A 14,048-nucleotide genomic window follows, 5' to 3' on the forward strand; every position below is an offset into this window, starting at 1 on the left:
TCATGAGCAAATTATCGGTCTAATTTCCGACGAACGGATGGACGAGCAGATCGAAGCGTACGATTTGTTCGAAACGCAACACACTGAAACGTGTGTGTTGCTTGAGACAATTGTGCAGTCAATCACTGGGACTCCAAATGACGCACAAGGAAATACACAGCAAGCACAGGACCCTCCACGTATAATTGTGCAGCAGCAGCCGTTGAAGGCACCGATCCCTTCCTTCGACGGGAAGCCAGAGAACTGGCCACGCTTCAAGGCCATGTTCCTGGATGTCATGCGAACATCAGCCGATTCGGACGCCATTAAGCTCTATCATTTGGACAGAGCTCTGGTCGGCACTGCTGCCGGGGATAATTGATTCGCGCACGCTAAGCCAGAACAATTATGCCCATGCGTGGAAAATCTTGGAGGACCGATACGAGGACAAGCGTGTCATAGTGGACATCCACATCAATGGCCTGCTGGAACTGCCGAAGATGCATCGGGAGAACGCGAAGGACTTGAGAGCACTCATCGACAAGGTCACTCAGCACGTTGATGGATTGAGTCTACTCGACGAAGAGATGACCGGATTCTCCGAACGCTTCGTGGTCAATCTTCTGGCAGCGGCACTAGACAAGGACACGAGGCTTCAATGGGAAGCTTCCATACCCCACAAGCAGCTGCCAAATTACAAGGACACCATCGATTTCCTGAGCAACCGTTCTGCTGTGCTGGAGCGGTGGGAAGCATCGTTGACCAAACCGTTTGCCACAATGAAGACATCGTCGTCCGTTGGATCCGTTGGTAAATTCAGCTGTCATCCGAACAACGCATTCAATGCCTGCGCAGTCACTATTTTGGATCGGACTTGTAAGCTGTGTGAATCGGGAACTCATCCGGGAAACAAGTGCAAGAAATTTCGAGGAATGTCCGTCGCTCAGCGCCTAGCCAAGGTAAGAAACATAAGAGCATGTTTTAACTGCCTTAGGGTGGGACATAAAGGTAGTGCGTGTTCGTCACCTTACACCTGTGCTAAATGTCAATGACAACATCACACTCTTCTTCACTCTGACAAAATGATTTCTCAGCCTGCTTCTCAACCTAAAACATCCTCCACCTCCGTTATAAACTGTTCCGTGAACACATTGAGAATGCAGAAAACTGAGTTACGTAAAGCGAAACCTTCCCGACTGAACGACTATGTAGATAATCGACTATCAGAGCTCCTTAGAAATCTTGACGTTGCGAAGCCCGTTGGCGCTAATCCACAACATCCGAAATCCTCTTTTGCAATCGCCAAAGGCTCACAGGAGTTCCACAATACAGTTGTTCGTTATCCTCCTTGTATAAGTTCGACATCCAATAACTGGGATGATATACCTTTGTATTGTTTCAAGAAGGTTTCTGGGAAGCTTAGCCCTTCTTCTTCTTATAAACCATTTATCTTTTCGCCCGGGGAGAATGTTCGCGCACAGAGCGAAAGTTTGTAAATAGTTTAGCACCCTTCGGCTTACACCCTGTTACTACACGCACTACCCACCCGAATGACAATTATTATGTATTGGCTGGCGGCTGATGAGCGATGACGGCGGCTGAACATACCAGAGAATGCGACGGCTGGCATCACTCGGACTGCGCATGGAGGGAGACGCGACGAACATGTAGCAACATGTTTGATACGTGCCACCGACCAATGACGACAAGGCTTGCGCTGATTGGTGAGTGGTGATTCGTGGAATGCTATATAAGTGAATGAATTTGTTTGTGAATCATCAGTTTTTATTCAACCATCGAGCAATAAACATCGGTTAAGAAGTAAAGTGAAAGTTTTCTTTGGACAGCCGAAAGAAAAACAGTCTTTTTCAAGGCTATTGAGTTGTTTCGAAAATTATTTACTCAGTCGAGCTATCGTCAGCTGCTGTTCCCGCTGGCACTCTCTTCAGAGGAAGGAGTTGCCCATCCGTCAAGTGTCCGTGATCGGACACCATGTATTTTGCTAATTTTCTCCATACAAACTTAGAGCTCGTCTAACCCTCTTTAGGAGTTGACGTTTAAATTTTCATAGGAGCTTCTGGAGAAAAAATAGCATTGAACTTTAACATTAAGTTATCTGAGGATATTTTTCGGCGGTTGTTTTATTCAACCTTTATCAAGGATTAAAGACGTGTTTCGTTGTTCAAGAAGTGGTGGGGAAGGGGTGTTCTACATACGGTCATATAACACTTTACTTTACTTTTGCAAGTGGTTTTTATTGAACATACTCTAATAATCCCTACATAAATTTCAAAAAGTATAGGGAGCTTCTGAAGATGAAAACAATTGTGGGGTGTTACTTGAAACTTTTGTAGTCAGATCAATATGAGCCATAGTAATCAACATACACTTTCAAACACAATAGACAAGCAGCTAAAACACTCTAAAACGTACTCATCGCACGCTTAATGATCTTATAGAGAAAAAATGTTTTTGCTGTGTGGTTCTTCACACTCAATGTATGTAATTCCATGTAATGACAAGAACAGTGAACTGAGCTTTTATGTTGCTCTTGAGTTTGTGGTTTGTTCAAACGAGCTGCTCCAAATTTAAAGAAAAGTGGTTTTCATTTACCGTATCACCTACCAACAGACTCATGTGGGCTGTTCATGGAGTGTGAATGCCTAAGAAAATATTTTAAAACTCTACGTGGGATACTTATAGAGATTAATGGCTTCATAAAACGATGCAAACTTAGGAACATCTCGAATTAAATAAGCACGCACGCAAGCCCAGGCTGGTGGTGCGAGCAGGGGAAATATCGTCAAAGATGGAGCCCTGACATGCAGTAGACCTGCTTTTCAATAGACTAAAACAAAAGTCACAATAATATTAACAGAAATTCACAAATTTTCATGGTATTCAAAAATGTTGCCAAAAACGGATCCATTTTGTTGCCAAAATCGGGGGTGCCAAAAATGGAGCATACCAAAAACGGAGCATGCCAAAAACGGAACCCCACTGTATTACGTAATATAGGCTCTCTTGATATCAGAAATCTTATATCTAGTTTTCACTGGAAATAAGCGTTTGATATCAAGGTACCCTATATAACGTAATATCAGCTCTAGTCTGAACATTGCATATGTAAGCTTATCGTGTTAACAGGGCTGGTAATGACTGAGATCCTTATAATTAAGGAAATTAAAGACCTCTTGCTAGAAAAAAAGACCAAAAAGAGACCTCAAAGGTTTTGGTTCCTAAACTAAACAGAGACTAAACAGGAGCCAAGAAAACAAAACGAAACGGAGAAAAAGTTTGATTTTTCATAGCATCAATGCTGACATTTCTTTAAGAGCTAAGACTTTTTTTCTGAGAATTCCTCGTTACATTACGACAAGTAGTACTGTATGTATTTTTTTTTTCATGATTTTCTCCAGGAATTTCTCTTGAAATTTATTCAGGTATTCCCAAGTGCTCAGATACTCTTCAGAATTTATATAAGTTTTCAATGGATTTCTCTAAAAATACCATCAGCAATTGCTCTATAGATTTAATCTAAAATTTCTACAGTAATTCTTCCTGTTATTTTTTTAGATTTTCTCAAGTAAGTCTTTTTTATTGCCAGGAATTCTTTCAGAGAAACACCAACAGTTTTTTTTTTTTATAAAATATAAATGCGTAAAGTTTTTTAGAAATAAAAATATCCCAGAGTAACCTCTGATAAAACTTGGATATATTTTAAAGTCGCCCTTAATGAACAAGAATCTCTGAAATAACTCATTGGATTTTCTAAAGAAAATTCTCGAAAAACATTGGACAGAATCTCTACAGAAATTTGTGTAGAAATGGTCGAATGAATCATTGAAAAAAAACAGCTGTATATAAACTGGTGTAAAAACCTAAAGAAACTATTGAAGATTTCATGGATTTTTTTAAGGAAATTTTTGGTATGATATGCTAAAAAAAACTCCTCAAAAATAATTCGAAGAACCCCTCAAGGAATTACGGATTTCTTGGAGGAAACGTAAATGAATTTGTTGTAGGAATTCACATAAACAAGCGAAGACATTCTGGGTTTCTTAAAAAAAACAAAATTCAGCTATTTTTTCAACCACCTTGGAATAACTTACTCACCAGTCAGGCTAAGGCCTGGGTGGCCTCTGCTGTACGTAGGAGACGTCCCCATTCGACTCGGTCCATGGCTGCTCGTTGTCAGCCACGCATTCTGCGAAGGGTCCGCAGATCGTCCTAAACTTGATCGACCCATCTTGCTCGCTGCGCACCACGTCGTCTTGTGCCGGTCGGATTGTTTTCGAGAACCATTTTCACCGGGTTGGAATCCGACATTCTGGTGACATGCCCGGCCCACCGCAGCCTCCCAATTTTTGCGAGGTGGACAATGGTTGGTTCTCCCAGCAGCTGGTGCAATTCATGGTTCATCCGCCTTCTCCACGTTCCGTCTTCCATCTGCACTCCGCCGTAGATGGTCCACAACACCTTCCGTTCGAAAACACCAAGGGCGCGTTGATCCTCTGCACGTAGGGTCCATGTTTCGTGCCCATAGAGGAGTACCGGTCTAATCAGCGTCTTGTAGATGGTCAACTTCGTGCGATGGCGAACTTTGCTCGATCGGAGCGTTCTGCGGAGTCCAAAGTAGGCACGATTTCCAGCAACGATGCGTCTCTGGATTTCTCTGCTGGTGTCGTTGTCGGCGGTCACCAGTGAGCCCAAGTACACGAATTCTTCGACAACCTCGATTTCATCACCGTCAATATGAACTCGAGGTGGGGGGCGTGCCGTGTCTTCTCTTGAGCCCCTCGCTATCATGTACTTCGTCTTTGACACATTGATGTTCAGTCCGATTCGCCTAGCTTCAGCCCTTAGTCGGATGTACGTGTCCGCCATCGTCTCAAAGTTGCGTGCAACAATATCAATGTCGTCGGCGAAACCAAGTAACTGAACGGACTTTCTGAAAATCGTGCCACTCGTGTCTATCCCCGCTCTTCTTATCACACCCTCTAACGCAATGTTGAACAGTAAACACGAAAGGCATTCACCTTGCCGTAACCCTCTGCGAGATTCGAAGGGACTCGAGAGTGTCCCTGATACTGATCCCTGATATTGTCCAACGAATTCTCTAGCAATTGGTGATATACGGCGGCATAGAATTTGGGAGAGTACCTTGTAGGCGGCGCTCAAAATTGTGATCGCACGATAATTGGCGCAATCCAACTTGTCGCCCTTTTTGTAGATGGGACACACGACACCTTCCATCCACTCCTCCGGCAATACTTCCTCCTCCCAAATCTTGGAAATAACCCAGTGCAGCGCTCTTGCCAGTGCATCACCACCGTATTTTAGCAACTCGCTCGGAATTTGGTCCACTCCAGCGGCTTTGTTGTTTTTCAACCGTCTAATCTCCGTTTCTACCTCTTGGAGATCTGGAGGCGGAAGTCTTTCGTCGTCTGCGCGTGCTCCCAAAGTTATTTCCGTGCCACCTCCACTACTGTCCACATCACCATTAAGGTGCTCGTCGTAGTGCTGCCGCCACCTTTCGACCACCTCACGTTCGTTCGTGAGAAGATTTCCGTCACAGTCTCTGCACATGTCGGCTTGTGGCACAAAGCCTTTGCGCGAACGGTTAAGTTTCTCGTAGAACTTCCGTGTGTCTTTAGCGCGGAACAGCTCTTCCATCGCTTCGCGATCTCGTTCTTCTTGATGGCACTTTTTCCTTCGGAAGATCGAGTTTTGTCTGTTCCGTGCCTGTTTATACCGTGCCTCGTTCGCTCTCGTGCGGTGTTGCAGCATTCTCGCCCATGCTGCATTCTTCTCATTCTTCAACTGCTCGCATTCGCCGTCGTACCAGTCATTTCTCTGATTCGGGGCCGCTGGACCTAGTGCTGCTGTTGCGGTGCTACCTATGGCGGATCTTATGTGCCTCCAGCCATCTTCAAGAGTGGCGGCGCCAAGCTGCTCTTCCGTTGGTAGGGCCACTTCCAACTGCTGCGCGTATTCTTGGGCTACTTCTGAGTCCCGTAGCCGCTCGATGTTAAGCCGCGGCGTTCGACTTCGACGCGAGTTTGTCACCGTCGAAAGTTTTGAGCGCATACATACAGCAACTAGGTAGTGATCCGAATCTATATTCGCACTGCGGTATGTGCGAACATTGGTAATGTCAGAGAAGAATTTTCCGTCGATTAGAACGTGGTCGATTTGGTTCTCGGTTAGGTTATCGGGTGATCTCCAGGTGGTCTTATGGATGTCTTTGCGGGGGAAGAAGGTGCTTCGGACTACCATACCACGAGAGGCTGCAAAGTTGACGCATCGTTGGCCGTTGTCGTTAGATACGGCGTGCAGACTGTTCCGCCCGATCACCGGTCTGTACATCTCCTCTCGTCCTACCTGTGCGTTCATGTCGCCAACAACGATTTTCACGTCACGCGGCGAGCATCCGTCATAAATCTGCTCCAGCTGCGCGTAAAACGTCTCCTTCTCGTCGTCGGGTCTCCCTTCGTGTGGGCAGTGTACGTTGATGATGCTGTAGTTGAAGAAACGGCCTTTTATCCTCATCTTGCACATCCTTGCGTTGATCGGCTGCCACCCGATAACGCGTTGTCGCATCTTGCCCAACACTATGAAGCCAGTTCCTAGCTCATTTGTGGTGCCACAGCTTTGGTAGAAGGTTGCCGCTCGATGCCCGCTTTTCCACACCTTCTGTCCAGTCCAACAAAGTTCCTGCAGCGCTACGATATCGAAGTTACGGGGATGTAGTTCGTCATAGATTATCCTGTCGCAACCTGCGAAACCAAGTGACTTGCAGTTCCATGTTCCAAGTTTCCGATCCTTATTTCGCCGCGTGGGTCTTTGCCGATTGTTCCGGGTCGTATTATCTCCTATGTTATTCGCAATAAGGTTTTTTACGGGTGGCTTATTGGGCCTACGCCAACACTCCTGTCTCGCCGGAGCGCCATCGTGCCAGCTCAGTTTAACGTCCCAACTAACACTAGGACGATCGCGCTGATGGGGCTACCACCTTGGATTTAGCTGTGCGCAATTCAGCATTTCTTGCTCAGCCGCTGGATACCAGAACAGACGCTGTTTGAGCCGCACCTCCTGGTGAACAGACGCTCGAGACGTACCTCCTCAATCTAGCTGATGTCAGAAGGACAACAGTGCCCAGGCTGCACTACCAGCTAAGTACGCAACCCTTAGCTGGCGGTCTTTGTCATCGTTTGACCCGTGGAAGCGTGAGGTAGGAACTTCCCAGACAACCTGAAATCGCATGAAAGTTTACGTTACAACTCGTTTATTCATACTAATTACATCAAACCCACAAAACACCGTGGATAAACTCGTCAGATTGAAGAGTTTCCTCGCATAAAACAATTCTTTTCTGAGTTCATTTGTACATTTTGTTTCGTCCCGTACACTCGTACAAAGTAAGTCGAATCAATCCGTAGCAGCTGTCAAATCAACATTTGTTATCATAAGTTAAGTCGCATAAGATTACAGGATAGTTCGGTATAATATTTATTCACTCGCATTGTATGTTATTATTCATCACATAATATATGCACGCATATCGCCTCCACTTTTGTTCGTAGAAGGCCTTTTCGTGACATCTTATGAGTGAAATTTTGCACATACAAAGCCTCCAGGTGATTTCGTTATACGTACATTTTGGTTGTCTGGGTTGTGAGGACCAGAGCTGTGTTGAACGCTCCTTCCTAGTTGTCGAATCACCGTTTTGCAGCCCACCTTGGAATAAACCTTTGTGAAATTCCTCGGAAGAAATTCTGTATCTTTGGAAGATCTCCTAGAATAACAACTGGAGAAATCGGTTTAAGGATTAGTGAAAAAATATCAGGAGGAAATTCTAGGATAGTTTTGGGAAAAACAAATTAAGTTACTGAAGGTAGTCGCTTTAGAGTTCTCAAGCATTTCCTGGAGCAAATTCTTCTGAGCATCTTTTGAAAAATCGCTGTGATAATTTCTGGAAGAATTGGTAGAGAAATGTCAGGAAAAAATTCTGGAGAGATCCCTGTAGGAGACCAACAATTTCGCAAAACAAATCTTTCAAAAAATCGTCATAATGTGCTTCAAATGTTTTTATGAATTATACCACAAAGTATTTGTAGGAATTTGACCAAATCATTTTGCAGAATTTGGCAAAGAACTACTTCCAGGCAATTCTGAATCAGCCAAGAACTTCTATAGAGTGTGATGTGGTTGTTCTATAGACATTGCTCTGAAAATCGACAAGAAATTTAGTAATGCTTTGATAGCACCATCACACTCGTGTATTTATAACACTATGCGACTGGTATTAGATTAATCTATTACTTTATCCAAAGATTCTTCAATAATCACTTATATTTCTCTATGGATGTTCCAGAAACTTCTCAAGAATTAATTCCAGGAATGCAATTTATCCTAGAGCACATACAGGGTTGGTCGTATTTATTTTTAAGAAACCATCTATTGGTTCATTCAGAAATGTCATAGATGATTGCTCCATTTGTTTTTGTTACGGTTAAGAAGTTTCTAGTGGCAATTATTACAGTTAGTTTCCCAGGATTTGCACTATAGATATTCTTAATGGTTCTTCTTATGAACCAGAACTTTTGGGGGTCACGAAGAACCCATTTCACGCTTTACTTGGCATGAGAAAATCATGGAAAACCTTGTCATGTCTTCCATCCTTCATAAGAATAAATACGATGTTGATCTAGTTAGTAACAGATGATGAAAAGTGTTTAATACTTAACTTATTTTTCTAGTTTTCTGCTGATCTTGTTTTTTTTTTTGTTAAATCTTGAGTAGGACAATCCATTGACTGTCCTACCCAGGTGGCTTTGTACGTAGTACATGTTCGGTTGTCCGACATTTCGCGGTACTCCATTCCGCAGTCAACCATTTCACGGTGTAACATTTTGCGGTTAGTATCATTTCGCGGCATGCCATTTCGCGAAGTGGTTTTTCCTACGAGTAGCACTGAAAATTGTTGGCGTTATCACTGATAACATTTTCATCGGTGATTTACCCTTCTTTTGAATACAGGCATTTCTTCAAATTGCACTGTTAAGATAGATGAAACATCTCGGTACAAACCGCGAAATGGTATTGACCGCGCAATGTCATGCCGCCAAATGATACTAACCGCGAAATGCCGTACCGCGAAATGGCAAACCGCGAAATGGTACACCGCGAAGTGGATTATCGCAAAATGTTATACAATCACATGTCCTACCCACTTACCGCGCCACTGTTTATCGTTTTCTCGGCCATTACGCTGCCATGATAACGGATATCCTTCCTCTTCGATGAATTGTTCCTCGTAGTAATGGCGGTTAGATATGAGAACAAGGATAAGGAGAGAAGAAATGTTAGTGATTGTTACATGCTTTATAGCAGTATTGGCCTTCACTAAAGTCATACAAAATTCGCTCTTTGGATTCCCACAATAACAATCCTTTTGAAACTGATGATAAACAACAAAAAATGAATCCGAAAGAGCGAAAACTTTGATGTTTCAATGTAGGGCAATCCAGCTTTATTGCATGTGAAAAGTTCTTGGTAATATTCTCACAACGGCCGTTCAGAATGGTTCGACGGATGTAGATAAAAGATCATTATGATAAAATTAGCGTGACGGCATGGTTATAAGCTCAGAACGACTATTGTATTTGCAACTGTTAATTTAGATAGTTAAGCTAAGGGTCGATTATTGTATTGAACTTTTTTAGAGAAGTATAAGTAAAACGTGAACGTGAAGTAATGACCTTGCTTCAAGTGCTCACCACGGGCACAACACTTCATTCTGGCACTTTAGAACGTCCATGTTGTAACTTGTTCACACAAGAATTCTGCCTCGACCGAGTTGGACGCGCCCATACCCCTTTCTGAACCGAAGGACAGGGTGAAATACCTTTAAAGAGTATATCGGAACAAATTCCTTACGGTAGACATATCATTGAACTCAATCTCAGTTTAGCCAAGCCCAAAGGATTCATTAGTGTGGACAAAATTCGGATAAAATAATGATCAATCTCGTTGAACAAATAAGCAAGAATGTCTATTGATTAATCCAAATGGAACGTTTTAAAACAAATAGGATTTGTACTTTTTCGGAGAAAATGCTTTTCCATCTGAATGGCTTGTACCTACTTAGGCATACAGATGTGGAAATGTTTTCCTGAAATATGTGCTGCTTGATTGCTTAACGCAAGTACGTATATCTTGAAGCATCGTGCCGATGGAATCGTCGTTGTTTGGATCAACTTTGCCAATTTTCCCAAGGGCAGCTTTCAGCACTTGCATTCCCTCGTCATCTTTTTCAATCTGTAGTTGAGCGAAATGATCTTCACATTCTTCATACAATTTTTGGGCAAACTGAAAAAGGAAAATAAATTGTAATAATGTACCTAGTTGAAATTATTTGTTGCTAGTTTCCTACCTGAACGACTTCGGGGGGAAATTTCGCCAACTTCGCAACCTGGATGCCAAAGCTTTTCTCCATCATTCCAGGTTTGACTTGGTACAGCAAAGTGAAGTTGTCGTTGTCCACGATGGCATTCATATGGCAGCTTTTCACGGTTGTTAGCGATTCTGCCATTTCAGTGATCTCGTGGAAATGGGTGGCAAACATAGTGAAGCATTTTATTTCCTTGGTCAGATATTCCGCGATAGACCAAGCAATTCCACATCCTTCATACGTAGAAGTTCCTCGACCCAGCTCATCGATGATCACCAATGATTTGTCGGTCGCAGTGCGAATAATGCCCGCAGTTTCAACCATCTCCACCATAAAAGTACTGAGACCCTTACTAAGATTATCATCTGCTCCTACGCGTCCCAAAATTGAATCAATGATAGTAATCTCAGCTTCAGAGCACGGAACAAATGCTCCAACATGGGCCATAAGCACAGCAACGCCAACCGATCGAATGTAAGTACTTTTACCGCCCATGTTTGGACCAGTAATAATGTACATGATTGTTTCATCTTTCTGAAAAACCACGTCATTTGCTATGAAGTTAACATCTTCTTGCAATTCCAAGCATGGGTGACGAAGTTGCGTTAACTTCAATCGACCTTCTCCTTCTGGGAACATTTTGGGACGGATATACGGCTCGGGAGCACTCACAGCTGCTATGGCAAAACTCAAGAAGCAATCCAGCTGAGCAATTTGGTTGTTCAGCATTGTCCACGGTTCGGTATATCCGATGGCGATTCGAACAACCTCGTCCACTATTGTTTTCTGTTGCTCCTCGTAGGATGCCTTCGCGGCGGAAAAGTCAGCGTTATAATCGGCAAGTTTGTCGCTGGTAAATCGGACTCCACCCTTAACAGCATCCAAGGTCTAGAAAAATAGAAATATAAAAGCAATAAAATACCCAACTTTTCTAATATCGTGTTGTAAAATAACTCTACGCGGAATACAGTGATGCACGCAGTGAATTGTACTATCAAACTTCATAGATTTCAGTGCGCATCGTACCTTCGTGCTGTGCGCACACGAATTCTCTCTGCTCTTGGAAGTTTTTTTTAAACTACCTAAAGAAATAAAGCAGTACTCTTCAGTGCTACAAAAACAGTACTTTTCAGTACTATTTTTTTCTACTATTGATCCCTTTACGATCCTTGTTTGGACCAGTGCCTTCGATTTTTCGTTGGACCCGTTGGCGAAAGCTAGCGGTGGTAATCCTTCTTGGACACCGTCTTGGGAAAAAAAACCTCTCGAATGTTACGTCTCCTTTCATTTGTTCACTAAACATGGTTGCAACAACTAACAAAAGGAAGGGTGAATCTCTGAATTCACAACTTCCTTCCAAAAAAGTGGGATTTAAAACTGTCACTAAACGTGGCAAGAATGGAAGAAAGGACGTTTCTCCGGAATACGATCTTTCTTCCAAGGGTGAAATGAATAATGTTGATAATTGTATCGAAATGAGCAATCAGTTCGATGCTCTAGACAAATTTTCCGAACACTAAATCGAAGCAGCCTCTAGCCCAGGCTCTTCGATTCAAATGAGGAAGCAAAGAGTGCCGCCTATCGTGGTCAGTTGTTCCGAATTTGGGGGATTTAGGCAGGAGATCTTGAACTCCATTATGAATCAAGGTTTCCTTTTAAATCGCAAAGAAAGGAGACTGTCGCGTTTTGCCGGAAACTCTTAAAGTTCACGAACTTCTTCTCAAACATTTTGAAGAGAAAAAGCACACATTTTTTACTTATGACGACAAAACTGAACGTTTGTTCAAAGTCGTCTTGAAAGGTCTCTCAAGTGACTATAAGTCACCTGAAGAGATCAAAAATGGAATAAATAACACAGCGTAACAAAAACGACATTTTTGCGTGTCTCAAGGATCAAATTAAGTGTCTCTAGTAGATTTGGGGTTGCTGTATCTGATGCCGTTCTCAGAAATGTTCCAGAACGTCACAGTTTTTAGCTATAGGTCGCCAAAGTTGTATAAAACACTGTTTTCTATGATGTTTACGTGAAATTTAAGTATAATTTATCAAACTTTTTGATGATGTTTTTTGTGAAGCATGCCAAATATGACTTAAACTTTCATTTCAAACAGAATTTGGTTGAAATTGAACTTTTAAATTTAGATAAAATCGATTTTTTCAACGTGCTTGCAGTTTATATATACAATTCTTCGTTTCTCTTATATGACAGAATACAATACTTATCTAAACTATAAAAAAATAAACTTTGCGCATCGAAAGTATTACGAACTTTATTTATAACTATTGTTATAGACATGAAGTTTGAATTCTATGGCAAATTATGCAAATATATTGCCATACAAGCTGACAAACTTGCATGCAAGTTGGCTGAAACAGTAAAATTTTGCATTTTCAACAGCCAATATCTCAAAAACTAGACGTGATATGATATTTTTGAAAACGGCAATGGATTCAGCAACCCTTATGTAAGTAAATAGCGGTATTTTGGTGCTTGAAACAAAAACGTGTTCCGCAGTGTAATTTACTTGGATTTTCCCCCGTCCAAGTAATCATTATGAAAAAGAGAACCCAATTTGGCGTTGTTCGGAAAGGGCTTTCTCAAGAATATTATTTAGTTCACTTTAGAAAAAGCAAAACTTATGTTCGATGTCCGTGTGACGTGGGAACATTTCCAGAAACCTGGAGGAAATTACCAGAACCCCACTCAGTGCCGTCGGTGCCAAAAGTGGGGTTATGGTACAAAAAATTGTCGCATGGATGCTAAATGCATGATTTGCGGAGGTTCTTCCCACGCCAAAGACGTCTGTCCAGTGAAGGAAGATACCACCAAATTTATATGCTCTAATTGCGGGAACAATCATAAGTCCAATTTTTGGTATTGTCCTTCGCGAAGGAGAGTCATTGAGGCTCGTGCCAGGCAGATGAAAGATAATATCCGTTACAATAACGGTCGTTTCCGGAATTTGCCTGGTAGAGTACCGAACAATGCTCATTTTTCAGTTAACGATCGCTTGATCATGAATCATACCCATCAGGAAAATCATAATCATGCTCATTCACAAACTAATTTTAATCCGTCGGGTAGCCGTTCGAATCCTTCAATTTCGAATGTATCTACCCACGGAAAATCCTTTGCCGATATCGTAGCAGGTAATTTGAACTCCTCCCCTATTCATACTATGAGTACCAATTCTACTTGTTTCAAATCGAATGGTAAAAACCCTACCGCCACAGGTAACTCCTACTCCGCTTCTTCGTCTACCGAAAATTATAATGGGAAATCATCCGATAATGTACCCACTTCAAACGATATGTCTGCCTCTGATTTTAATTTTCTAACTGAACAATTGAATCTAATGATTGATGCAATGCTCAAAGCCACCACTATGACTGAAGCTGTCCAAGTTGGAGTAAAATTTACAAATCAAAAAACGTTTTTCTAATGGATAAAAATAATAATTTAAAAATTTTAAATTGGAATGCTCGTTCATTGAATGGTAAAGAGGACGAGCTGTTTAATTTTCTTTTCAGTTAATAACGTGCATATAGCAGTTATTACCGAAACGTATTTAAAACCTGGATCTAAATTCAACAGAGATCCTAACTTTTTTGT

General features: G+C 42.1%; 1 protein-coding gene across 1 annotated transcript in view; it reads right to left on the bottom strand.

Annotated features, from left to right (window-relative positions):
• Positions 1-10,014: 10,014 nt before the first annotated feature.
• LOC5565480 (DNA mismatch repair protein spellchecker 1) overlaps positions 10,015-14,048 on the bottom strand; it is a 69,840-nt gene continuing 65,806 nt past the window's right edge. The window contains exons 6-7 of the mRNA XM_021844474.1: positions 10,418-11,323; positions 10,015-10,353 (exon numbers count right to left, since the gene is read on the bottom strand). Of these exons, the coding sequence (XP_021700166.1) occupies positions 10,129-10,353; positions 10,418-11,323 (1,131 nt within the window). The 3' untranslated portion in view covers positions 10,015-10,128. The remainder of the gene's footprint in view (positions 10,354-10,417; positions 11,324-14,048) is intronic.

This window comes from Aedes aegypti, chromosome 2, assembly GCF_002204515.2.
Source record: "Aedes aegypti strain LVP_AGWG chromosome 2, AaegL5.0 Primary Assembly, whole genome shotgun sequence".
NCBI lineage: Eukaryota > Metazoa > Arthropoda > Insecta > Diptera > Culicidae > Aedes > Aedes aegypti.